Below are 24,736 nucleotides of genomic sequence, written 5' to 3' on the forward strand. Positions count from 1 at the left end.
ACAAGCCCGGCCCGGGCATATGTTGATCCGAGGATGGCTCCATATTCGGTTATTCTATGATCTTCTCGACTTTTTTGCTCCGGGAGTCTTTCATCAACTCGAATTTCCTTCGATAATCTTTCGCTGTCGCAATCATACATCAGCCTTCCTTTTGTCTCATCATTCTTCACTTCTACCACACTACGCACATCTCTAGCGTTCATACAGTGGTTGCTACCTTTACCCTCTGGGCATCGCATCATGATTGCCTCACGCCTCTCGCGAGCTATGCCACGTGCATCTCCTGTCTCTCGCCTCTCATCCATCAAAGCTCCCAGATCATCATTTTTTGCCAGATATGCCTCGACGGACGCATCTGAGGGTGGCGACAAGGTTAAAGGTCAGGTCATTGGTATTGATCTGGGCACCACCAACTCCGCCGTTGCGATAATGGAAGGCAAGACTCCTCGCATAATAGAAAATGCCGAAGGCACAAGAACCACACCCTCCGTCGTCGCTTTCGCACAGGACGGCGAACGTCTCGTCGGTGTTGCTGCGAAGCGTCAAGCTGTGGTCAACCCTGAAAACACCCTCTTTGCCACCAAGCGTCTCATCGGCCGCAAGTACTCCGATCCCGAATGCCAGCGAGACATCAAAGAGGTTCCATACAAGATCGTCCAGCACACCAACGGTGATGCATGGCTAGAGGCTCGCGGTGAAAAGTACTCGCCATCCCAGATCGGTGGCATGGTCCTGCAGAAGATGAAGGAGACTGCTGAGGCCTACCTCAACAAGCAAATCAAGAACGGTGTCGTCACTGTCCCCGCGTATTTCAACGACATGCAGCGACAAGCTACCAAGGATGCTGGTCAGATCGCCGGCCTCAACGTCCTGCGTGTCGTTAACGAGCCTACTGCTGCTGCTCTTGCCTACGGTCTGGAGAAGGAACAAGATCGCGTGATCGCTGTCTACGATCTTGGCGGTGGTACTTTCGATATCTCCATTCTCGAGATTCAAAAGGGCGTCTTCGAAGTCAAGTCGACCAACGGTGATACTCACTTGGGAGGCGAAGATTTCGATATCACCCTCGTCCGACACCTTGTACAACAATTCAAGAAGGATTCTGGCATTGACCTGTCCAACGACCGTATGGCCATTCAGCGTATTCGCGAAGCTGCCGAAAAGGCCAAGATCGAATTGTCGTCGTCGCTACAGACCGACATCAACCTGCCTTTCATCACCGCCGATGCCTCAGGACCCAAGCACATCAATCTCAAGATGACCCGATCGCAGCTCGAGCAAATGGTCGATCCTCTCATCAGCCGAACCATCGAGCCTGTCCGCAAGGCCTTGAAGGATGCCAACCTGCAAGCCAAAGACATCCAAGAGGTTATCCTTGTCGGTGGCATGACTCGTATGCCTAAGGTCACCGAGTCCGTCAAGAGCATCTTCAACCGCGACCCTGCCAAGTCCGTCAACCCTGACGAGGCTGTTGCCATCGGTGCTGCAATCCAGGGTGCTGTCCTGGCTGGAGAAGTCACAGACGTGCTCCTTCTAGACGTCACACCCTTGTCCCTCGGTATCGAGACCCTCGGCGGAGTGTTCACTCGCCTGATCAACCGCAACACTACTATTCCCACCAAGAAGTCGCAGGTCTTCTCTACTGCTGCTGATTTCCAGACCGCCGTAGAAATCAAGGTATACCAGGGCGAGCGTGAGCTTGTTCGGGACAACAAGCTGCTCGGCAACTTCCAGCTGGTTGGTATCCCACCAGCCCACCGCGGTGTGCCCCAGATCGAGGTCACATTCGACATTGATGCTGATTCCATTGTTCACGTCCACGCCAAGGACAAATCCACCAACAAGGATCAGTCAATCACCATCGCTAGCGGCTCCGGTCTCTCCGACCAGGAGATCGAGAACATGGTTTCGGATGCCGAGAAGTATGGCGCATCAGACAAGGAGCGCAAGGCCGCTATCGAGGCTGGGAACCGCGCCGAGAGCGTGCTGGCGGATACAGAGAAGGCACTGAAGGAGTTCGAGGACAAGCTCGACAAGACCGAGGCGGATGCCATCAAGGAGAAGATCACAGCTCTTCGCGAGGTCGTTGCCAAGAACCAGTCCGGCGAGGGCAATCTGTCAGCCGAGGAGATGAAGGCCAAGATCGACGAGCTCCAGACCTCAGCTCTTACTCTCTTCGACAAGATGCACAAGGCTCGCGCCGAGGATGCCAACCAGCAACAATCACAACAAACCCCTCCTGAGGGCGGCGAGGGCGAGAAGAAGCCTTGAATGTGTACCAAAAAAGCGAATGATTTCTGAAAGTTTTAATGATATCCCTATGTTTGAGTATGGTTCAGGAAATTCACCGGGAGCTCTACTCGACGAGCGTCTTGCTCAAATCTGTATTAAGACGAGAAAGGGACCTTCCGCAATGCATACATACCAGATTAGGGAATTCGGAGGACACCGCGAACATGGTCTCAGGAGGGCGCCCTATATGGTCAAGGTCGTGGACAGGTTTGCATATTCGTCGATCGTTCGGGCATCGCGAGGCCGTCATGTGTAATTAGAAGTCAAGGTAGAATACAAATCTCTACTCACAAGATTTCCTAAACAATCTCTCCCTAAACACTTTTACATGCGATGGATTCAACAATTGAGGTCATCGGGGTTCTGGTCAACAATTTCAGCACGCCCTCTCCTATTCTCTGGTTCTGGCCAGCCACGATGGAGACTCGCAAGGGGAGTTTGGGCCTTGTCCGTTGCGATCTGGCTATGTGGATTAGGGTTCGTCCAAAGGACTGGAATGTCACAAGGTACGGTACTCCCTGCATATCACTCCATACGTCCAAGAACGAGTCAATTGATATACTCCTAGAAGGTATCGCTGCACGTCAGATGCCCATCAGACCCATTGCTATGGCCTGTACGGACCCTTGAGCATTCGTTTACTCATGTCAGATGCGGTGCTGGCGTATAGAGTGAGATATAGAACTATTCTTGGATAGTGTTACGAGCGGAGATTATCGGACCGTGGTATCTCTCTGCGATAGTGAGCATGCGGTAAGCGTTCGTGAAGCGCAAATACTCTTGCGCCGAGTCCTCAGCAGCATGCGTCGATTTGGCGGTGTGCCTGTCAATAATGGACGCATGCTTGGAGTCTATAGAGTGGACCGCGATGGTGGTCACGACGCGAGTTGCAGCTTGAGCGATGGACCTCCACTGTACCACAGGGTGGTCGACGCGGCATGCGCCTATCATTAGTGCGAAGGTTAAAGACAGAATTCCCCCGTGCATACCTATACCCTCCGCCAGATACTCCCTGCTGGAATCGCATGCCGACCGTCAAGCCGATACTCCATAGATGGCATTGACAGGCTCGCGACGAGCTTGAGCTTCCCTCGTCATGCGACGAGGTGTTCGACAGTCAGGTCGCAACCTAGCACCATGATCTGAAGGCAGGAACCAGAAAATTCCGTCTCAGGGAGTATAGTGCGGGTGATGTCCAATACTGTCAAGCATGCCCAGGCCCCTAGATAACATCTTGTCAAACCTCCCAACCTGATCTTAGCCCGCGGCCGTTCTGCGCGAGCGAGTGCGCCTTGAATCTGGCAGGTCCAAAGGATGAATCGTGTAGATTCAATCTGTGCAGGCTGATCAGGCCGTTAATTCTTCCCGAGTCAGAGAATACTGCGCCATGGGGGCGAAGAACACGAGGTTAACGAGGTACACGCAGCCCTTGAAGATATCGTGTGAACTATACGGAGTAGCTAGCAGTCTACGAGAATGTTTGTTGCCGATGCGAGCCGGACTGAGCCGTGCAGATGGTTGCGCCTGCTTGCCATAGACTGGTGACAACTCGAGGCAGCTGTCACGAAGACGCCTGCACGAGCGCCAGACTGGTCAAATGCGGGAGTGTATCGTATCGAAGCAATTTGTACAACCCTGACTATTGCTATACTCAAGCCCAATTAAAGCTCGTGCAGGTCAGGATGGAGCTTGTCGGCGAAGCTAGAGTTCGCCCCTAAGCACTTCTGTAATACTCGCAAACTCGCTTAAGCTGCTTCCGATCGCCAATTAAGCATCAAGGAGGAAAGACTCGACAAAGAGGAATCCTCAGTTGTAGTGCCAGTACTCCAGCGAAGCTAGCGAGCTATCGTCACTTTGTGTATCTATTCTTGCCTTTCTCCTCTTCGTCCTTACACACCCTTTTGACATCACACGATCATTTCTTTCGCGGACGCTCAATCCACAGCAGCTTTCGGAAAGCGCACCTTCTGTGTCTCGAGCAGCTTAACACCCGCAAGGACGATCCTTCCGCTACTTGCATTACTTCCGAGCACCTGAGGCTCTTTCCTTCTCGACCACATCGCACCTGGCAGGTGCCTCATCGTTCCGGCAAGCGCTTCTTGACAGCGTTGTTCTTCAAGATTCCGAGCACCCTCTACTCTACGATCGCGGCATCTACTTACAGTCTCTTAAATTTTCAGCACCTACGAACCCGAGCAGCCTTTCTGATCGAGGACGATACCCAGTATTTCGACATCGGCTTTCGGCGCTCTCACGCCTGCCAGCATGGCATATAATCCTCCGCCGCTCGATCGGCGTGGGACGGGAGAGCATGCGCCCGCGCATCCATTTGAGGTACGTGCATCTTTCATCATTACGTCTGCATCTACATATATGCGCCTCGTGGTGAAATCTCGCTACGGCCAAGCATCAAAGCTCAGGGCTATCGCACGACCAGACGGGCGACTACTCTGCGTTCACGGCTCAAAAGTCTCTCAACAGCCTGTGCCACACCAGCTGACAGCCAAATTTCGCCCTGGACCCCGGTCCGCACTTTGCGCTACCGCCATTGGCTCACGGTTCCATCTTTCATGCGACACTCAATCGCTCCATGCTCCGCGCTGCCCCTCTCCTTTACCGTTCTGGGAATACACACCCAGCTGTCTCATCTTGGCATCCTGCTGCTGCCATGACCTTATGCTGCTAACGCAACATGACTTTCTCGTGGCAAGCCAGTAATAATTCTACGACTCTGTTTAGGTCACGATGGATTGTATAGTCTCAATTGTTGCAATATCTGCGCCGTGGAGAGACGATCGCTAACAACTGCTCAGCGCCCAACTCCGAGCTGGGCTTCAGGTTCCGGCTACGTTCCGCCTAGTCAGCGTCCATCATATGGTCAATCGCCACTACAAGCACTGCAGCGCCAGTCTTCAGCTCCGTCAACGCAGCGATCAGATGACATGGATCCGGAAGGGGAGGACAGTGATGTCTCGGTGAGAAGACCAGACCCCTATCGCCCGTTCAACACCCCGACTGGACCCGCCACCATACCGCCAGCACCACCATATCTTGAGACTCAGACTGCGATCAACGGACGACTGTCCGAGCTCACTAGGGCAGAAGACGTGAATTCAGCAAGGTCTCGAGATCTGCGAGTGAAGCGACAGCGAATGGACGACAGAATTAAGGCAAAGCGCGACGCCCAAGATCGCAAGATCAAAGCCATTATGGATGCACGACAACGCAGAGATAATCGTATCAGGACGAGGCGCCTTAGAGAAGACACTGAGTTCCAGCGAGTCTTTGATGACATTGAACGCGAAGAGGAGGCGCTACGTCGTCGTCTAAAGCGTCTGAAGAGAGGGGTGCCTTTGGATGAATCGCCGCAGATCGGGAATCGCAGCATTTCCGCTACTTCTGGGTCGCCTCCGGGACCGACATATTCCACAATTCCGCCGCCAGCGAAGCGGCACCAGTCGAATCCGCCAGGCCAAAGCGAGGGTCGCCCTTCCCAGAACGGGCCCGCCCCATCAGCTTCTGCTTCGTCACAAGCTCCCTCGTACTCATTCTACGGCGGTTCGAAGCAGTCTTCAACACCTCAGAGTGGGTCGAACTATAGCACGGTCCCTCCATCCGCGGCATCGGGTCCATCCAACAGCACTCCACCTACAACAAATGATCGGTTTGGTCCAGCAATCAACGGACGTGCTCCTTCCCCCTTAATCGAGGACCTCACAAGACTGCCACTCCACCGAACCCGAACAGTCTTGCTACGGCTCCGCCATCCAGGCAGGTCTCCTCGTCTTACGATACCCGGCCGCCACCTGCTGCGACCTCAGGCTTCGCCACAGTCAACACACCGCCACCAGCGGGCTTTGCTTCAGTCAATGCACGACCTGCCGCTTCTTCGTTGCCGCCGCACGGTGTTCCTCCTCGCTCCGAAGATCTCAGCCGGCCCCCAGTAGTTTCGAACCCCTCAGATCCTGAGAAGCCGGAAAGCAACAGCTCTACACCGGCCACCGGGAAGCGTACCCCCTCCACAACGCATCCCTATCAGATGTCCGAGGCTTTCGCTAATCGACATCATCATTGCGAAAGAGTTGACGACCTCAATCGTGGCATCTGGACATCTTATGGTCCAGGAGGTACACAGGAGCATCCTACAGGCCCGCCAATCCCGATGTACCTTCGGTGTAACCATGACGACTGTCGCAGGATTGATTGGCGCACGGTCCATGGTTTGCAGTGCCACATTGTCAAATCTCACGAACAGCCAAAGGGAACTATCGGCAGCCTTGAGAAAGCACTCGACAAGTATGGTGTTCCTGTGCGAGAAGTGGAAGAATATGAGCGTCAACATGGCGATGGCTCAGGTGGAACGATGGCAGACCCGAAGAACATGAAGATTAAGAACAAAACTCGTGAGCTTGAGATGGGAAGGAAGTCTACACCTGGCAGCTATGGCGTCGATTCAGGTGTTCGTCCGGCAGGCTACAAGCCAAGCCCAACAGCAAGCCCAACATCTGTCCACGCTGTACAGCCGTACATCCACAACAGCCCGCAGATCAGACATGGGCCACCTGACTCGAGCGTGCCTGCTGGTCGATCTTGGAATTCTGTCAACAGCGGAAGTTCATATATGCCACCAAGACCAATCGATCCCAGCAAGCAGTTGCAAGGTGATGCGGTCATGAGAGATGCGCCGCCATCGACCGCCTCGACGCCAAATGCTCCTGCTTCAGCCGTGGCGACCCCTGCGGAAAGAAAGCCGTACGACTTCAGCTCAAGGCCATACGAGTCGCGAACAAACGTCCTGACTCCTTCCTCGGCGACATCAAAGTCACCCTCGATGCAAGCTGCGCCCGCCTGGAGAGTAACGACAGGTCCCAGAGCTAGTCCACAATCACCGCCCCCTGCTAGACCATTCTCGAGCAGCTGGGCATCACGACCAAGCTGGAGCACTGGCATAGGTGCTGCTGCGAAGACGTCGGCAGAGGCAAGCCCAGGGCCTGCAACCAAGGATGAAAAGACACTCAACAACGCAGTGACAGACGCGGCGCCGTTAACAACTGGTCTGATCCCGAGTCATTTGGTTGTGAAGCCGTCCAGTGTCGCTTCAGAGTCTGTGGGCAAAGCCGCGTCAGATCAGACAAAAGTGACTGAAGCGTCCAGCACAGCAGCAGGGCTACAAAAGCTCGAGAGCCTGGCTTCAAACAGTACTGCAACGCCTGGATCAAGTTCACAGGTGGCAACTTCGCGAGCCGAGGACGGTGGCAGAACCAAGGACAACAATCCGAAACCTGACAATCCCACGACCATGGATCCACCGGCTTCGGCGGCGCCGTCCGGTCTTGCAAACACGGCGACCACCAACGGACCAGCCTCTGGCACACGATCAGCGCAATCTCCTTCGATCAGTAACAAGACTATATCAGCGCCCACGAGCGTTCGTCGAACAAGTCGCCGCAGTAGTGTTGTTGCGACAACGGGCTCCGCCGCGACCTCATCTCTTCCACAGACAGACGTAATCGCTAGTGCCCTGGCGGGCGGGTCAGCGGCCAAGAGTAAAGGAGAGACAGCTTCTGAAAGGACTGAGACACAAACGAATGGTGAAGCAACTGGGAAGCTGATGCCGGCGCTGAAGCCAGCCAGAAATCCACAGCCGAATCCGAGGGCGACACGAGCAGTAACGTTATCGTAGTGGCCCAACCGGAACCGAGGGATGGCAAGCCACCCACAAAAGGCGAGGGCACTAGCGAAGTGAGCACAAGAACCTCGCCGTCAAAAGGCTCTACTGCGGAAGTTGCAGACAGCAAGGCCTCAGCAGCCATCAAGGAAAAGGAGAAGATTGAGCCTAGAACGCCTCCCCCACGACGGGCGGCGAGCGGAAGGGTGACGAGAAAGAGGACGTTTGGATGATTTGGCGCACCCATGTGCCAAGATCGAGGAGTACAAGTATGAGGCAGTAAGTGCGGCAGTAGAACGGGGGACCACTCAGAGGATCTCAACGAAGCTTTCAGGACGTGGGTTGAATGGCAGCACAGGACGTATTTGTACATCTGCAACTCGTCGAGAAGGTCTCATCGAACTAAAGTGCAGTAGTGTGGAGACTGGCAGAGGCCGTTGTACCATAATGTCTGCAGATACCTGTTACAAACGTAGTAGGCGATTGAGTCAATGAAGACTCAGCATATATATGAAGAGACCGTGAACGACGTGTACGTGTCAACCGGTTCAGTCCATCGGTGGCTGCCGGAGTTAAGCAAGTATATATCTTAGTAGCCATCGACATTGGGGAAAATGTTGCCGCTTAAATTTTGGATAGCGATTAGTCCACCTTCTCGTTGTTAGATACCCTGCGACTTGCAAATTCACAGCACTGCCAATTGTCGCATCTTCTAGCGATATCTGCCCACTATGCCTCAGAACGAGTACATTGAGCGGTGGCAGAAGCAGCACGGCAAACGCCTAGACCACGATGAACGAGTGCGAAAACGAGAAGCCCGCGAGGGCCACGCACAGTCCGACGCCGCCCAAAACCTGCGCGGCCTGCGTGCCAAACTACACCAGAAGAAGCGCCATGCTGAGAAGATCCAGATGAAGAAAGCCATCAAGGCACAAGAGGAGCGCAATGTGAAATCCGCTGCACCGTCGGAGCCGTCTTCGCAACCACTGCCCAACTACCTGCTGGACCGATCACAAGCCAACAATGCCAAAGCGCTGTCGAGCGCGATCAAGAACAAGCGGGCGGAGAAGGCTGCTAAGTTCTCTGTGCCGCTGCCCAAGGTGAAGGGGATTAGTGAGGAGGAGATGTTCAAGGTGGTCAAGACGGGGAAGAAGACGGCGAAGAAGAGCTGGAAGCGGATGATCACACAGCCTACGTTCGTTGGGCCGGATTTTACGAGGCGGCCGGTCAAGTATGAGCGGTTTATCCGGCCGATGGGGTTGAGGTATAAGAAGGCGAACGTCACGCATCCGGAGTTGGGCGTGACGGTACAGTTGCCGATTATTTCGGTGAAGAAGAACCCGCAGAACCCGCTGTATACTCAGCTTGGGGTGTTGAGTAAGGGAACTGTGGTTGAGGTTAATGTTAGTGAGCTTGGGATTACGACGGCGGGAGGGAAGGTTGTTTGGGGCAAGTATGCGCAGGTCACGAACGATCCTAGTCGGGATGGATGCCTCAATGCTGTTTTGTTGGTGTGAGAGTCTGGTTCTCGAGTGTCCACTATTATACCTCAGCTCAAACATTCGACTCAAATGGTCTCTCGGAAGATATCATGATCTTCGCGTCCCATGGCCCGGACAGCTATCTGGGCGCTATCCAGCAACCTTTCCCGGAGCGATCTTCGATCAGTCTTCTTCTCGAAACAGTTGCTCCATTTGGCCATCACACCATATGTGGCCTTGAAATCCCACGGCTTCAGCACGCAGAAGATCCGAAGAACTTCGTCCGGTGGCAGAGGAATCATGTTCGGGATGCTCCAGAGAAACATATATGTGATTTGACCAGGCTTGGCTGGGTCTGGGTTCTTCGCCGATTGTGCTGGAAAGATAGCGTCGGCGGTGAAGAGTGTCGGGATATCCGTGTTTGGTGGCGCGACGTGGAGGACCTGGGATCCGGGGAAATGACCACCAGCGATGATCGAGTTGATACCGGGCAGGATCTCGGTGACCGGGTTGTCCAAAAGTCGCAGATCAGCGGTCGGATGCTGCTGGCGATTTAGCCACTCCGCATCCGCGCGGACGGTGTACACCGGGACATTGAAGGTCGACGACCAGTCCGCCCAAGTACTGGTTTGGCACGTCAGCAGACGATATTCGGCTCGAGCAGAAGGAGACAACACTACTCACGTGTAGAAGTGAGGATGAGAAATGATAATCATTTTGATGCCACCCATGTCCTGGATTAGTTTGATCGTGTCCTCGTCCAAATAAGCCACGAGATCCCAGAGGATGTTGCCGTGAGTCGTCTGGATCAGTCGTGCACTTTGCCCGATGCCGAACTGGCCTGTATGTCAGTCGCGCTTTCCCTCGTCGCTCTAGGGAGGTGCTGAGTGCCACCTACCTTTGGTTCCGTCCACATTTCCCATACTTTGCTGTCTCCTGCACTTCTCTCGATTACATTCTTGTACTTCCTCGATACGCCATCATCAGCTGTGGCAGCCTGCATCTTCCCCAAAGTCGTCCACGCCTGCCCAGTCCCTGGCACAAACTGTCGTGGATCCTACACACATCGGTTAGACAAGACACTGCAGCGCCAGCAGCTGGATTTCTACCTCACAGATTCGGCACTCCTCTAGGCCGTTCTCTTCGGTCACCTCATACTGCGCTCCACAAGCACAGCAGATGAGCAAGTCGTTCGTGGTGCTCAACTTAGGCATCTCGCCATCCAGCTTTCGACGCTTTGCCACCGAGCCGTTCTCTGTGCCATTCGATCCCATACCCAGCAATCGGGGTGGGGAAGCACTCTTATGCTGTTGCCTCGTCTCGCTGCCTCCGGACCTTTACTGCTTGTCGTTGAACCTTCGTCGTCTACGATACACTATATGTGGTCAAGCCTCCAGCTGTATGTCTCTCGGCAGCCATCCAATGCCAGGACGCACACAAAGCAATACACCGAGCTCTCGAAAGAATTTTACGCCAACACTTATTACGTAGAGACTCGTTACACCCCTGACGCAGAAGTCACTCCCCCTGCTTGGGCCTCTGCCATACCGAGCCACTAGGGCGGACATGTCCTCCTTCGCCTCGAAAGCCAGCCATGCAAGCCATGATCACCCATCACCGCCATTACGAAGTCTCAATAATCTCAAACTGGGGCAACAATTTGGGTTGTGTGGTGCGGAGCTTTCAGATCCCGCCTCGTACTAAAGCTACACAATACTACTGCCCACAAAAGTGGTTGCCCTATCCATTAACGTGACTGCATATTCGATGACCACGGCCCCGGAGCGCAAAACATGGCCCGCGATCTAGCGCACTGACCAGGATCGATCGTGCCGAAACTGCAGGTGGGCACTCCGCAGCCTCCCACCACCAGTGGCGCCCGGGGATGAAAATCAGCCCCCACCAGTTCGCTTGATACATCCTGATGCTATACGGACACGGAAGTTGAGCACACTTTCGCGCACAAAATATCCCAACAAATTGAACGGAAATGTCGACTTAGGATGTCATGATGCAGGTACGTCTCGTTTAATCTGCATTAGATGTCTCAGGAAGGTTCAATTGAGGAATTCAGCCGGTTTTGCGGGTGGCCCACCTGTGAGCCGCTCAGGCCGTAGGGGCGTAGAAGCAGATGAGTGACCAGGCCAAAAGTGCTCGAGAGTTTTCGAATTATACGATTGCTGCCCGACAGTGCTTGCGTGTTTTGAGGTAGACATTGACCCTTGCACCTAATTGATGCAGACGGGGCCTGTTGATCGATCGCTCGACAAGCTGGGAGAGCTACTACAGTGCAGTCACCCACCGAAAAGTCGTCTCTGTGCTGGAACCAGGCTTCCCCTTCTGCCAAACAGTACCCAACCCTACCCTGCTCACATGTACAGCGACGCCGTAAACACAACATCCCGTCTGATCATCTCCCTCGCCTTCTCCATCTTCTGGTACAGCCCCGGATCACCTACCAACCGCGCCGCACTCATCACCTCCCTACACGTCTCATCGAGCCTCGTGACCACCCTAACAATCGTCCCCTCCATGACATCTGTCAAGTCCGTAATCTCCTTGAAACTCATCCCATCTGCCCAATTGTACACCACCTCGACCAGCCCAAACCGCGGGCGCGACACAAAATCATTTGCGTCGTCGCTGCCTAGGATAACTTGATGCAGAATCTGATAGTGATTAACCCGCTCGCTGATCGCCACGATCGCCTCCACCCCCTTCTTGAGCGACTCGGTGAGTTGCGGCTCGACGTCCGTCTTCTCCTGAAACACAAAGCACGATAGCAGCGCGACAATCTCTTGCGGTGAGTATTGGGCGAGGACGTTCTCGAGGATGAGTTCGGTGAGGACGAGCTCGTCGGCGGAGTGGACCTCGCAGGCGACTTTGCCTTTGAGCTGGACGCGGCGCTGGGCGTCGATGAAGCCTAGGTCGTGCAGGACGGAGACGCGTTGGTGGTAGTCGGGCAGGAGGGAGAGGTTTTGGTCGGACATGAGGCGTTGGAGGGAGGTGATGGTGGTGCGGATTAGGTGTTCGTCGTGTTCTTGTGCGTACTGGGGTTGGGCGGTTAGTGTGGAGTTGGGCTAGAGGGGTTTGCAGAGGGGAGGACGTACGTGCTTGAGGAAATCAGGGCAGGATAGGCATTTGGACTCTTGGGTGATCTTTGCGAATTTCTCCCGAGCAGAGAGTACCTCTCGCACGCTGAGTTCTGTGACTTTGTTCCACTCTTGCTCGTCGTAGACCTTGCTCGCCCAGTCTGTGTAGCTTTTGATGAATTCGTTTTCAATGAAGATCTTTTGCTCTGCTCGATCGTTTAGTATCGTCCGGACATCGACCTAGATGATGGAGAGGAGATGTGTAAGCACACTGTGTCATCAAGAGTACAAAAGAAAATACAACCTTTTGGAATTCTGAGATACCAGGGAGGGCCATTTACCTTGACTAGGGTGGCAGTCACAGCCTCGATGTCCTCGAGTGGGACTAGCACTGTTTGGGGCAGGAGCTTGAATGGGTCCTTTGGCAAGGGTGGAAATTTCTGGCGGAAGGCGGGAAGGAAGGGGAGGAGATCGGTCTCGGTGCGGGTGGCGTCGATGTTGATGATCGCGAAGACCTTGAGGGATGGGTTGGGGCCGCCTTTGATGTTGTCTTCTTGGATGATGCCGACGGTGCGAATGTTGTTCTTCTTGAAGACGATCAGGCGACGAGTGGTCCACAGTCGGCGGCCAACTGGGGAGGCGAGAAGCTTTTGGTGTAGCTCTTTGGTCAGCTCTTCGTACTCGATGGCCGCGTCATGGCAAGCTTGGAGATCGATGTCGCAAATAGGACATGGGTCGCGCTTGATCTTGTCCAGGTTGGCTTGGGACAGGGAGATCTGCTTCTCGTGTTGGGGAAGGAGGGCCTGTGTCGCGTTCTCGCTGAACGAACGCTTGATCATCTCTTCGATTTTGAGAGCCTCGACTCGCATCAGGTTCAGAATCATGTTGTAATGCAGGCGGAACTGGGAGCGAAGTTTAGTGGGCTGGCCAAGAATCATGGAGCGAAGCTCGGCTGCAGGTGGTGCGTCAGTACGGCCAGCAGCAACGATGATGACGGTGCCGACCGTATCGAGGCCACGGCGACCAGCACGACCTGCCATCTGAGTATACTCGCCCGGCAGAAGATTACGGAATTCTCGGCCGTCGTGCTTTCGATAGCCGGAGAAGACGACGGTACGAGTTGGAAGATTGAGACCCATAGCGAAGGTTTCGGTCGCGAAGAGGACTTTGACGAGTGTCTGAGCGAAGAGGATCTCGACAATCTCTTTGACGATGGGAAGCAAGCCGCCATGATGCACAGCTATCCCGCGCTCGAGCATGTCTCGTAGCCGACCAATCTGTGGCAGCAAACGGTCCTCTGGCTTCAGACGTGCGATAGATCGCTCGATCGTCATGTGTATGGCGCTTTTCTCAGCCGCAGTGCAGAAGTCCTTCTTGCCGAGAGAATCAGCATTTTCTTCGCATCGCTTCTTCGAGAAAACAAAGATACAAGCAGGAAGCAGGTTGTTGTTCTTAAGATAGTCGACCAAGCCGACCCATACTGTACGATCTTGAGCAGCGGTGGTCCGTCCACTGCCTCGACCAGTTCGTGCAATGTTGCCTTGGCCGCGGTTGGTGGGTGGTCCACCTCTTCCCCGTTGCTGAGGGCCCCCACGTTGATTGTTGCCACGCTGCTGCTGTCCCGCTCGACCACCTCTGCTGGGAGTATTCCCACGGTTTGACGCCGACGTTGCTTCGATGGCCTTCTGCTCTTTCACTTTGTCTAGGCCAGACAGTATGTCGTTCGCAGCCTTCCATCCCTTGTCAACAAAGGCTCTATCGGACGTGACAATCTTGTGCATCTCTTTGCCAGCCCAGAGATAGTGCTCCAGCGGGACTGGTCGTTTCGAAGTCGAGATGACAAATATGTTCTTCTTCTTTGTACGCCCAACCCATTGTGCGAATTCCTTCGTGTTGGGAATGGTAGCTGAGAGTAAGATGAGGTTGATGTGGTCAGGCAACATGATGATGACTTCTTCCCATACAACACCTCGCTCCTGATCATTCAGATAGTGGACTTCATCAAAGATCACGAATTCGACATCTCTTATTAGATCCGCACCTCGATACAACATGCTTCTTAGAATTTCTGTGGTCATAATCAGGCAAGAGGCTTCCGGATTGATCTGGACATCGCCTGTGAGAATGCCAACGTCGTCAAATTCCTGCTTGAAATCTCGAAACTTTTGGTTGCTGAGTGCCTTGATGGGAGAAGTATAAATGGTTTTGGTCATATGCTTGGCTGAGAGCGCGATGGCGTATTCGGCGACAACAGTCTTTCCTGCAGATGTATGCGCCGCCACAAAGACCGAATCGCCGCTCTCCAGATGATAGACAGCTTCCTTTTGGAATGTATCCAATTCGAAAGGCCAGGTACGAGCCATGCTTGGTACCAGGTCGGTGAAATTCGGGATGGCTTTGTTGACATCGACCACATGAGCCCATTCTCGACCCTTGTCTCGTGCCGTGGAAGCCTTCAACTGACCATGAGGAGCCAGCGAAGGGAATTCTACTGGCAGAAGTTCGTCGAGGTTGACATCATCATCATCGGTATCCTCTCCAGACGGAGTCGCCGAGTCCGACGAGTCTTTCCTTCCATTCAGAGTACCATTGGTCCCTGATGAACTGATGCTGTCAGCTTCTTCCAGTACTTTCACGGCCTCGTCCCCCTCTTTCTCTTGCTTGTCAAAATCAAGTCCTCGAGTAAAGCCCGGAGGTATTTGTAGGAGTCCATCGCCAGCTCCAAAATTGATGACACGACTCAAGCCATTCGCTTTCTTTGTCGCACCTTCCTCCAATTCGAGCTGCGTCTGATCCTCATAGGCTTGAATCGCATCCACGCCATCAAGGCCTCCAGGAGCAAATGGAAAGTAGCCAGCGGCACCACGCACGAAGTCGGCTCGGTCAGCTGGACGACGCAGCATTGAGGTCGAGTCTTTTGCAGTAGCACCAGAAGCCGGCACAGTGACCTCTTTGTAGCCCGTGACCCTGCCTTCTAAACCCTCACGGATGAAGCGAGTGACTGTTCGACTCTGAGTCGGAGCGATCTGACATAGGTCAGTGTAGTCAATCTGATTGTCCCATCGTCTCTGTAGTCTGTTCAACCACTCTGCGCTGAACGTAGTCGGAGGCGTCAGGTATTGCTGCTCTAGACTTTTCTTGACCTTCTCCGATGCAACGACTCGACTTGCAGCGGTGCGCGTGGCTAGGCCGCCGTCAGTAATACCGGGAGCCATGGCGTGGTAATAAGCTCAGATGTCCCAGGAGACTCGTTCAGTCGGTGTGCCGCACACGTCGAGGGTAATTAGCATCGACATAGACGGCAAGTGATGACTCTTTGAAAGATGGCACCAATGCCAAGAAAAGGCGTCGAGTGGAGCAACAGTCGCCTTGCCCTTTCAACACTCAAATCAATGCACGAAGAGCCTCTGAGTACGGTGAGCTTAGGAAGGTTGTTCGCCGCAAACGAACAAGACCCGTGGACACGAGACCTGCGACTCAAAGTTTTAGCTCAGTTGATGCTTCCACGTGAGAAAAAGTGCAGAACGGCAAGAGCTACGCGGTCTGGTGGCAACCTCCATTCTTGGGCGGCTCGACCCTGTTAGTACGCGATGACAACGACAGTATGCTAATGCAACCTTCGCATTGGCCTGTTGGGAGTTTCCGGGCGGTTTGTAGCGAACGTTTGGTCGCCTCGCTCCTCTAACAGCTGGCAGACAGACGATCTGGGCTGATCTGCAGGAGAGCAAGGCATACACGGCGGTTCTGACGAAGTGGAAGTAGGAAGTGGATGCTGAAGGTGTCAAGTCCAATCGCATAATTGTGTATGACATTGTACGGAGACGCTGGCAAAGCTTGCCAGCAACGCAAAGGAGTTCTCGCGAATAGGGGAGCGGCTCAACAACTTCATTGATCTACTGGATGCGAACAGCATGTCTTCGTCCGCCGACTCTGACCCTAGACATTTCGCCCAGCCAGAGATACGTCGCTACATTAGGCTGGCTGCAGAGATCAACGACAAGCGCCGGAATACGTGTTGGTACTCGCAATTCTGGCCATACGGGTCCGCTGACGACGATCCTATATTCTACCTATCGACGCGATGGAATATGCAAGTGTGGCGCATCGACAAGGACTCTGAATCTGCACAGATTGAGAATCTTTCGTACTGTGAGGTCAAGGCTGTGCAGGAAGACCAAGAACAGAATGAAGTAATTTTGGAGGACTATTGCTCGGCTGCTTGGGCATATATCACAGAGGATGAACCTCTATTGCTGGGTGCGGGCGATCACGGCTACATCCGGGTCTTCAATGCTACCAGTGGTGACCTGAAGACAACACTTGTCGGCCACGGAAAAGGTGTCGTCAACGAACTTGCTACGCATCCTAGATACCCATGGATATTTGCAAGTGCGTCCGTTGACCAAAGCATTCGGATCTGGGACCTACGGCGTTGGGACAGCAAGCATGAATCACCAACAGTTGTGATCTGTGGCGCCGGCAATGGGCATCAAGCTAGTGTCATGACCCTTGCCTGGCATCAATCGGGAAGATATCTGATATCTGGCGGGTTCGATAATCGCATCTGCGTGTGGACCATTCCCGATCTCGCGCCTGACTCGCCCTTCTGGAGTGAGATAGCGCCAGATGGGGCAAGCCGGCGAGCGGAGCAAGTCCGACTCATCCACTATCCGCACTTCACCTCTTCTGCTATTCACAACTACTACGTCGATTGCGTACGATTCTATGGTACTTCGTCTTGTCCAAGTCAGCTCAGGAGAACAAGATCGTGTTCTGGAGCATAAACGGATTCCAGTCTTCTCGAGAGCCACCCGATGGGATCCTTGCTCCCAAGGCGTCGGAGCATTTGGACACCAGGAACGGCTTCACTCGAATTGTGTTGACCACGGAGGACGGTGTGCAGAAGATTACCACCGACCCGATCTTCGCCTCGGACCATCCGTTCCAGCGCCTTGTCCAATTCGAGATACCAGACTGTGAACCCTTCTTTATCAGATTCGATCTTCTCACACCAAGTCTCAAGTATCCGGACATACATCCAGTCCTGGCCTGCGGCAATGTGAAAAGTCTTGCTCGGTTCTGGGACTTGGAAGCTTTGGATCGTGGATACGACTACTCTGTCCCAGCCACTAGAGGCGGCGCGAGGCGTGGACGCGGCTCAAGGGCGCGAAGAGGTACGGCACACGCGAACAGAGCAGTCCGAGGTGGGCTCAGCCATTCCGACTCGGCTCCCGCGATCATGACCAGTGTTGACGAAACAGGAGCAAATTCTCGTGACACCCCTCGCACAGGGTCTGCACACCCGTCATCCGTTGCTTCCAGTTCCAGTCGGGCACTGCCGACCGATGACGCCCTGCGGGACTCCTCCGAGATGTCTGAGCGCCTGCCTCCATCAGAAGACCTGCCTAAAGGACCACTCGTAGAGCCGCCGGAAGATCGTAACAGATTCCCTCTGACAGCCCCAAGTCATCCGCTCGAGAAGGCTCACTTCCAAGTCGATCTGTCGGGTGCTAAAGGCGACGGATCAGCCTTCACGTCCAGAGCGGTAGCCTGGAGCCCAAACGGCAGATACTGCGTGATAGTGGGAGAGACTTTCGAGTGGAAGGGTCAGAAAGGCAGAGGGAAGACGATGGACAACGTTCAGATGGGTATGGCGGTGTTGTTGGAGCGGGCTATTCCAGCTTGACGGGCGGATGTCAAGCTCGTCTATCACCCAACGTGAGAGAGTTTGATGCAGATGGACTATCGCTCAATAGCGGTCGCCCGAATGGCACGTTCCCATGAATTCCATTACAGCCAACTTTTTATCTTCGCAGAGCAATGCGTATGCTCAGAACTTCGTCAGCCGATGCAGCCACTTTATGTGGGTCCTCGTTCGTGGACTCGTTACTCATAACACTGCTAGTGATACACAATCCATCTGGCGGGGAATGCAGGGACGTCCCTCGACTGTGCTCTCTTGATTATGTTCCAAGCCCCAAGTCGACCGTATGCATGCCACGCTCATCGTAAGAATCCATCAGTCGACCAGTGAAAATCGTCGCTTTTGTGGACTTATCGACCGAGTCTTTCGGCCGGCACTCCTCGTGACCTGCTAAGTCCCCTTTCCATGCCTAACCACTTCGGCGTACAAGCCTCGTCCATGTCTTTCGCGATTCCCAGCGTCACCTGAATAATCTTGCCAGCGTCCAGCTGTGGGAAGCTCCTCAGCAACTTCCCGGGACTCGGACTGTCGTACAGCTTTTGCTTCATGAGCACCAGTTGTGCCACCACACAAATGATGTTCAGGTGCACGCCAAAAGCGAAGAGAAAGTCCCACAACTTCAGCACTTCGGGTAAAGGTGGCGTACATGCGCAGAGGGTAAGCACGGAGGGGAAAGCGTAGATTTTGGCTGGAAGCTTGTGTTTTTCTTGCAGGAAAGCGGCCAGGTTGGGCTCGCGGTCGAGAAGGATGCGGTCGATGAGCTCGAGACCGGCGTGCACACCAGACATGGTAGGTGAGATATAGGTTGGGATGTAAGTCGTGAGGAGGCAGGTCAGGAGAGAGTAAGCTTGCGACTCGGAACGGGAGGCGTAGAGGAGGGGTGCGGAGAGGACGTTGACGCCTTGGACGTAGAGTGTTTGGTTTGTGGCTGGTGGTGGGTTGGTCGAGTTCTGCTCGTCGTGTATCCGCCATGCGGTGGCGTTGAGGACTCGTGTGAGGGAGGCGTTGGTGACTCGACGCTGGAAGAGGGCATCGGTTGCGAGAGTGCGGAAGACATCCTGGTGGATCTTGTCGTAGGCTGGACTCTGACCACGGTGGATGAAGGCTAGGTATTGGTCTGTGGAGAATGGGCCGATGTTGAGGAGGGCGAGCCAGAGGTAGATTCGGTAGTCGGACAGACCTTCCTTAGTGGCTGTGACTCCGGAGGAGAGGATAGATGAGCGGAGGAGTGATATTGAGTCGACGGCTGTGGTGCCAGCTGGTGGGCCATCGCGAAATGTGAGCTCTAAGCTGTTCTTTCGAGCGTGTGAGGAAGTGAGGGAGTAGTTGGTCGCTTTGCGTGCTGTCTTTTGTCGCTCGAATGGTGCAGGCACATCGCTATTGGCTCGAGCTCGGCTCACTTGTGGCATTGGTGGTGGCAGGTTGGTGGTCGACGAAGAATTCAGCTGTTCTTTCGACCCTTTGGTGCCCATGGCTGCTCTCCGCAGGCTGGACTGCGTCGACGAGAGAGCTGCATGTGATTTGGCCGAGCGGAGCGATCGAAAAGGCTTCTCTGGGGATTCTGGCAGTCTGACTGAGGCGGGGTCTACAGGTATCGGTGGAGGGGGAGGAAGGTTGTGGATGTTGCGTTTGTGCGGTGATACAGTAGAAGTCATTGTTACAATATTACATGTACATCCGACGCGTACAAGGATTAGCCTAATGCAAACTTCGGTCAAAAATATCAGGCAGCGGAAGTGAAGTGAAGAAACATCGAGCCGGCACAGATCAGAAACGCGAAAGATACTAAGATCAGGCTTTGCCAACGCGGTGGCTGGAGATTTGGAGGGATGTCGCGTCTGGGGTCTGCCAATGAGCATGGCCAGGGGTCTTCATGTCGTCCTACGCAGCGTGGGTCAGCGGAGGATGATGCAGAGGCTGCCGACCGGACACATCGTGCTGAGCTCTCGACCTCGTCCATCGGGCACCGCTGCCCGTTGGTTGCCGGCGATGAGCGAACCTTCATTCAATTCACGATCAAAAGGATGCGCGTCGGAGAACATATCCTACGCCGATGAACCCCCACCGCGCGCAGGGCACCGACTTGGCTGACCCGCTGAGCGCGGATTCGATGCTCACCGCTGGAGCTGGAGCCGAAATCAGCGCTCCTAAAGGCATGCAGTACCTTCCCAACGAATCGCACATTCTGGTGCTACTTCACAATCATATGGCGCAGCAGGTCTTGCATATCAGTGAGGGGCAACACAGGTTTGGCGAGCTCTCAAAAGTCCCAGAGACAGCTCAAGGTAGGACTTCACACGCCTGGGAAAACTGACTTTGTAGTACCCTTACGGTTTCTAGAAGGTCAAATCGCAACCCCACCAGGAAAAAGATTCGTGGCACGGCTTGAATACTACTACCTTCCCCAGATCTTCATACAATTTGTTTGCTGCCACTGCGTCGCTTGTGCGGGGCGGTCCTTCATGCGTATAGCACTGCAGCATGCCTGCCGGCCCTGTCTCGGAGACAACATCGCTCCTGCGCAAACCCTCGCTCGATCTTGAACGCCCAGATGTGCCCATCAAAGATGCGGCTACGGCTGGCTCAGATGGCTATGACACGGTCATCGATGAGAGCGTATCAGAGTCGGACTACCAAGAAGATGACACGGCCTGGCAGACAGAGGTCAAGTATCTCGTCAGAAACTCGCCGTTCCTGATAGTCACGTATATGGTTCAGTACTCATTCAGCGTTGTCACAGTTCTGGTCGCTGGTCGTCTGGGAACAAAAGAACTGGCTGCAGCGTCGTTGGCTTCCATGAACGCTAATGTGTTCGGCTACAACATATATGAGGGTCTTGCTACATCGCTCGACACTCTCACATCTCAAGCATACGGAAATGGAAAGAAAGAGTTGGTCGGCCTGGCCGTACAGCGAATGTGTGCCCTGATGTGCCTCGTCACTATTCCCATTGGTGCTGTGTGGCTGTCAGCGCCATGGATACTCCCTGCTTTGGTACCGGAGAAAGAGGTCGCTAAGCTGGCTGGTCGCTTCCTGCAGATATATTTGATCGGTGCACCAAGCTGGGGTATTTTTGAGGCCAGCAAACGCTTCATGCAAGCTCAAGGCAAGTTCGATGCTTCGCTCTGGGTGCTCCTGGTTTGTGCGCCAGTCAACATTTTCTTGAATTGGCTGCTTCCCTTTCGACTTGGCCTGGGATTTGAAGGCGCTGCTCTGGCGACCGCCATATCGAATACACTGCAACCTGTGGTGTTGATACTGTACATCTGGATCTTCGACCGCGAGGCGCTTCAATGCTGGCCAACGATCCAGTGGCGACGCATATTCTCGAACTGGGGTCCTATAATACGATTGAGCATTCCAGGCGTTGTGATGACCGCAGCCGAGTGGTTCGCGTTTGACGCATTGACTTTCGCATCCAGCTATCTCTCGGCGGAACATCTGGCTGCGCAGTCAGTCGTTATGACAGTATGTGTGGCCATCTACCACGTTCCCTTCCCGGTCTCCATCGTTGCTAGCACCAGGTTTGGCCACTGGATTGGGTACGGTGCTCTCAACGCTGCACGAAAGGCATGGCGGACGTTCTACGTAGTCTTCTGCGTCATTGGTCTCTGGGACCTCGTTCTTCTCACGTCAACGAGGCATTTGCTTGCTCAGCTTTTCACCAAGGACGAAAGCGTGAGAGACATAATTGTTCTTGTTCTTCCTATTGTCGCGTCAGCTCAGCTATTCGACGCACTTCTCGCTATTTCCAATGGTTTACTTCGAGGACTGGGCCGACAGAGCATTGGTGGCTGGGTCAATCTAGGAGTCTATTATATCTTCGGCCTTCCGCTTTCGTTCTTCCTCACGTTTGGTCCACCGAAGCTAGAGTTGCAGGGTCTGTGGGTCGGTCCTACACTAGGTCTTGGACTTGGCGCATTCATGATGTGGCTGTATATGAAGACAGCCAACTGGGAGAAGTGTGTCGAGGACGCCAGAGCTAGAGAAGAGTGAGAGCCTCGGGTTCAGCCCAGATGCAATGTACTATGCTGCTTGATCGTGGACTTACACGTTGTCGTCAAGCGGAACTTTCTTCACATGTCAACACGCGGCGAATGCAGCAGTGTGACCGCTGTGTCGAGGAACTACAACGCTTTTTGGTCACCGCTATCGGGTGCGCTCTGTTGTCGTTCTGGGTCTCAAGTCAGCCTCCATAGCAACATCTCATGCAGGCAGCCGAAGAGTGATATCTCGGGGATGGCTTGCCCCTGGAGTAACGACAACACACCTCATAGCGTTCACTGACAGAGCCAACATCCCGCAACAACGAGGCTGTGCACCTAGCTGTCAGAGCAGATCAAGTCAAGCAAGGCAAGAAGCGGTTGGCACAGTGAGCAGTCTTGGCAAAATTTTATGGCAACTGAACAGTATGGAAACCTTGCGGCTTGTGCAGGTTGTGCACGGCAACCAAATCTTCCCGGGACAAGGACTGCGCTAACAAGGGCCGCAGCTTCTGAACAAGGCAGATGGATTGGATCAAATTATCTGCTCAACCTGTTGCCTGTCTCATCCCTATCCAGACACCTCAGTACTATCACAAAGTAGAGAATTCCGCAGATGGAAGTGGCACGATACCTCTTTGCACGCCTACACGACTTAGGTGTACGAAGTCTGTTCGGAACTCCGGGGGATTACAACCTAGTCGCTCTGGATTTCCTGGAGGATGCTGGACTGCGATGGGTTGGTAATTCGAACGAATTGAATGCTGGCTATGCGGCAGATGGCTACGGAAGAATCAAAGGTTAGTAGTCTCATACTCCTCTTCCAGAATTCTGCTGATGCTTCCGAGGCATCGCGGCTCTCATCACGGTGTTCGGGGTCGGCGAACTAAGTGCAATCAATGCCATCGCTGGTGCTTACGCTGAGCGAAGCCCAGTGGTACACATTGTAGGCACTCCATCGACATCGTTCCAAAGTTCTGGCCTCTGTTTGCATCACTCTCTCGGCAATGGCGACTTCAGAGTGTTCGCAAACATGTATACACAAATAACAGTCGCTCACACGAATCTGTCAGACATAACCACAGTGGCCTCGGAGATTGATCGCGTCCTCAAGGCGTGCGTGCACGAGTCGCGACCAGTGTACATTGAACTTCCGACCGACATGGTTTCACAGACGATTCCGACTTCTGAAGCCATGAGCAATGGCACGCTGATCCAGAGCAACGGTACACTCCACGCACACTGGTTTGAGGACTCTGTGGTCGATATCATACGAGAGAAGATCACCTCCGCGCAGAGACCTTTCATCATTGTGGACGGATTGGTCCGAGCATACGATATAGAAGGCGAGGTTAATGCGATCGTGAGATCGAGCAACATTCCCACTTCGACCACTCCCGCCGGAAAGAGCATGATCAGCGAACAGGCGCCCAATGTGTGTCGACTCTACAAGGGCACAGCTGGAGACCCCGAGTACAGCGCATACATCAAGACTCGCGACTTGCTCATCTACTTCGCGCCGCTGTGGAGCGATTGCAATACATTTGGCTTCAGTACAATTCACAAGGACTCAACAACCATTGTCTTTCACCAAGATGCAGTCACGATCAGGGGCAAAGAATTCCGGATCCAGGTCAAATCTCTACTTCAGAAGCTTCTTGAGAGCATGAGCGACTGGAAATGTCAGGTGCAGGTTTCTGCCCAGTGTCTCATGCCAGACGTACCGACCCCAGACGTGGTACAGGGACCGGAAAGCCAAGAGCCAATCAAACAAAGCGCCTTCTGGCGACTCTGTTCTCAAGTACTTACCTCCGGCGATGTGGTCTTGACTGAATGCGGCACATCCTCGATTGGCGCCTATGATCTCGTGCTGCCCGAAGACGTCCGCATGGTCACCTCGGCGCTTTGGCTGTCCATCGGTTTCATGCTTGGTGCTGCTCAGGGAAGCGCACTGGCAATACGAGATCTAGTCGATGAAGGCATAGGAGCAGCAGGTCGAACGATTTTGTTCACGGGTGACGGAAGCCTTCAGATGAGTGTTCAAGCTATCAGCGACATCATTCGCAACCGACTCGGTATGTCTGTCCCCGTGTCATCCTTGCGGACGCTCCCAGAAGGTTTCTGGACTTGTCGCAGCGGAAACAGCAAAAAGTTCGTTTCCCGTTCCGTTTCTACCTGACTAACGGACATCAGATATGATCATAATCATTATCAACAACGACGGCTATACCATTGAGCGGCACATTCATGGCATGTACGCGCAGTACAACGATGTGCAGCCATGGAGATATCTGGAGGCCCCCAACTTCTTTGGGGCGAACCTCGACGACCCGACCTACCCGATCACATTGCGTAAGGGAACCACCTGGGGCGATATCATACAAGCTTTCGAGGATCCTGCGGTCAGAAGTGGGAAGGGGCTGATTATGATCGAGGTCGTCATGGCGAAAGAGGACGCGCCCGAGACGCTCAAGAATCTATTCAAATAGACGGGAGCGTGAGACGGAGCGGTCTGC

General features: G+C 53.9%; 9 protein-coding genes across 9 annotated transcripts; 6 read left to right on the plus strand and 3 right to left on the minus strand.

The window, feature by feature from the left end:
* Positions 1 to 240: 240 nt before the first annotated feature.
* Positions 241 to 2,271, plus strand: AB675_4853 (Heat shock 70 kDa protein; the record flags this gene model as incomplete). Its single annotated transcript, XM_018145017.1, has 1 exon — positions 241 to 2,271. One exon carries the CDS (start codon positions 241 to 243, stop codon positions 2,269 to 2,271), a length of 2,031 nt encoding a protein of 676 aa, XP_017994809.1.
* A 2,286-nt stretch (positions 2,272 to 4,557) lies between these two features.
* Positions 4,558 to 8,193, plus strand: AB675_4854 (uncharacterized protein; the record flags this gene model as incomplete). Its single annotated transcript, XM_018145018.1, has 4 exons — positions 4,558 to 4,626; positions 5,106 to 5,956; positions 6,040 to 7,824; positions 7,890 to 8,193. 4 exons carry the CDS (start codon positions 4,558 to 4,560, stop codon positions 8,191 to 8,193), a joined length of 3,009 nt encoding a protein of 1,002 aa, XP_017994801.1.
* A 498-nt stretch (positions 8,194 to 8,691) lies between these two features.
* Positions 8,692 to 9,477, plus strand: AB675_4855 (Ribosome biogenesis protein nsa2; the record flags this gene model as incomplete). The annotated part of the gene is made up of 1 exon (XM_018145019.1): positions 8,692 to 9,477. The coding sequence occupies one exon, from the start codon at positions 8,692 to 8,694 to the stop codon at positions 9,475 to 9,477; it is 786 nt and encodes a 261-aa protein (XP_017994787.1).
* Positions 9,478 to 9,527: 50 nt separating this feature from the next.
* Positions 9,528 to 10,715, minus strand: AB675_4856 (uncharacterized protein; the record flags this gene model as incomplete). The annotated part of the gene is made up of 4 exons (XM_018145020.1): positions 9,528 to 10,065; positions 10,126 to 10,277; positions 10,340 to 10,498; positions 10,551 to 10,715. 4 exons carry the CDS (start codon positions 10,713 to 10,715, stop codon positions 9,528 to 9,530), a joined length of 1,014 nt encoding a protein of 337 aa, XP_017994779.1.
* A 1,095-nt stretch (positions 10,716 to 11,810) lies between these two features.
* Positions 11,811 to 15,748, minus strand: AB675_4857 (putative ATP-dependent RNA helicase; the record flags this gene model as incomplete). The annotated part of the gene is made up of 3 exons (XM_018145021.1): positions 11,811 to 12,491; positions 12,552 to 12,773; positions 12,875 to 15,748. The coding sequence occupies 3 exons, from the start codon at positions 15,746 to 15,748 to the stop codon at positions 11,811 to 11,813; spliced, it is 3,777 nt and encodes a 1,258-aa protein (XP_017994810.1).
* A 696-nt stretch (positions 15,749 to 16,444) lies between these two features.
* Positions 16,445 to 18,219, plus strand: AB675_4858 (Polycomb protein eed; the record flags this gene model as incomplete). Its single annotated transcript, XM_018145022.1, has 2 exons — positions 16,445 to 17,248; positions 17,299 to 18,219. The coding sequence occupies 2 exons, from the start codon at positions 16,445 to 16,447 to the stop codon at positions 18,217 to 18,219; spliced, it is 1,725 nt and encodes a 574-aa protein (XP_017994811.1).
* A 368-nt stretch (positions 18,220 to 18,587) lies between these two features.
* AB675_4859 (Cell division control protein 16) lies at positions 18,588 to 19,709 on the minus strand (the record flags this gene model as incomplete). Its single annotated transcript, XM_018145023.1, has 1 exon — positions 18,588 to 19,709. The coding sequence occupies one exon, from the start codon at positions 19,707 to 19,709 to the stop codon at positions 18,588 to 18,590; it is 1,122 nt and encodes a 373-aa protein (XP_017994775.1).
* A 1,009-nt stretch (positions 19,710 to 20,718) lies between these two features.
* Positions 20,719 to 22,233, plus strand: AB675_4860 (putative transporter; the record flags this gene model as incomplete). The annotated part of the gene is made up of 1 exon (XM_018145025.1): positions 20,719 to 22,233. The coding sequence occupies one exon, from the start codon at positions 20,719 to 20,721 to the stop codon at positions 22,231 to 22,233; it is 1,515 nt and encodes a 504-aa protein (XP_017994788.1).
* A 603-nt stretch (positions 22,234 to 22,836) lies between these two features.
* AB675_4861 (Pyruvate decarboxylase) lies at positions 22,837 to 24,709 on the plus strand (the record flags this gene model as incomplete). Its single annotated transcript, XM_018145026.1, has 3 exons — positions 22,837 to 23,020; positions 23,069 to 24,295; positions 24,414 to 24,709. The coding sequence occupies 3 exons, from the start codon at positions 22,837 to 22,839 to the stop codon at positions 24,707 to 24,709; spliced, it is 1,707 nt and encodes a 568-aa protein (XP_017994783.1).
* Between the last annotated feature and the right edge of the window lie 27 nt (positions 24,710 to 24,736).

The sequence above is a fragment of the Cyphellophora attinorum genome, assembly GCF_001299255.1.
Source record: "Cyphellophora attinorum strain CBS 131958 chromosome Unknown Contig49, whole genome shotgun sequence".
Lineage (NCBI taxonomy): Eukaryota > Fungi > Ascomycota > Eurotiomycetes > Chaetothyriales > Cyphellophoraceae > Cyphellophora > Cyphellophora attinorum.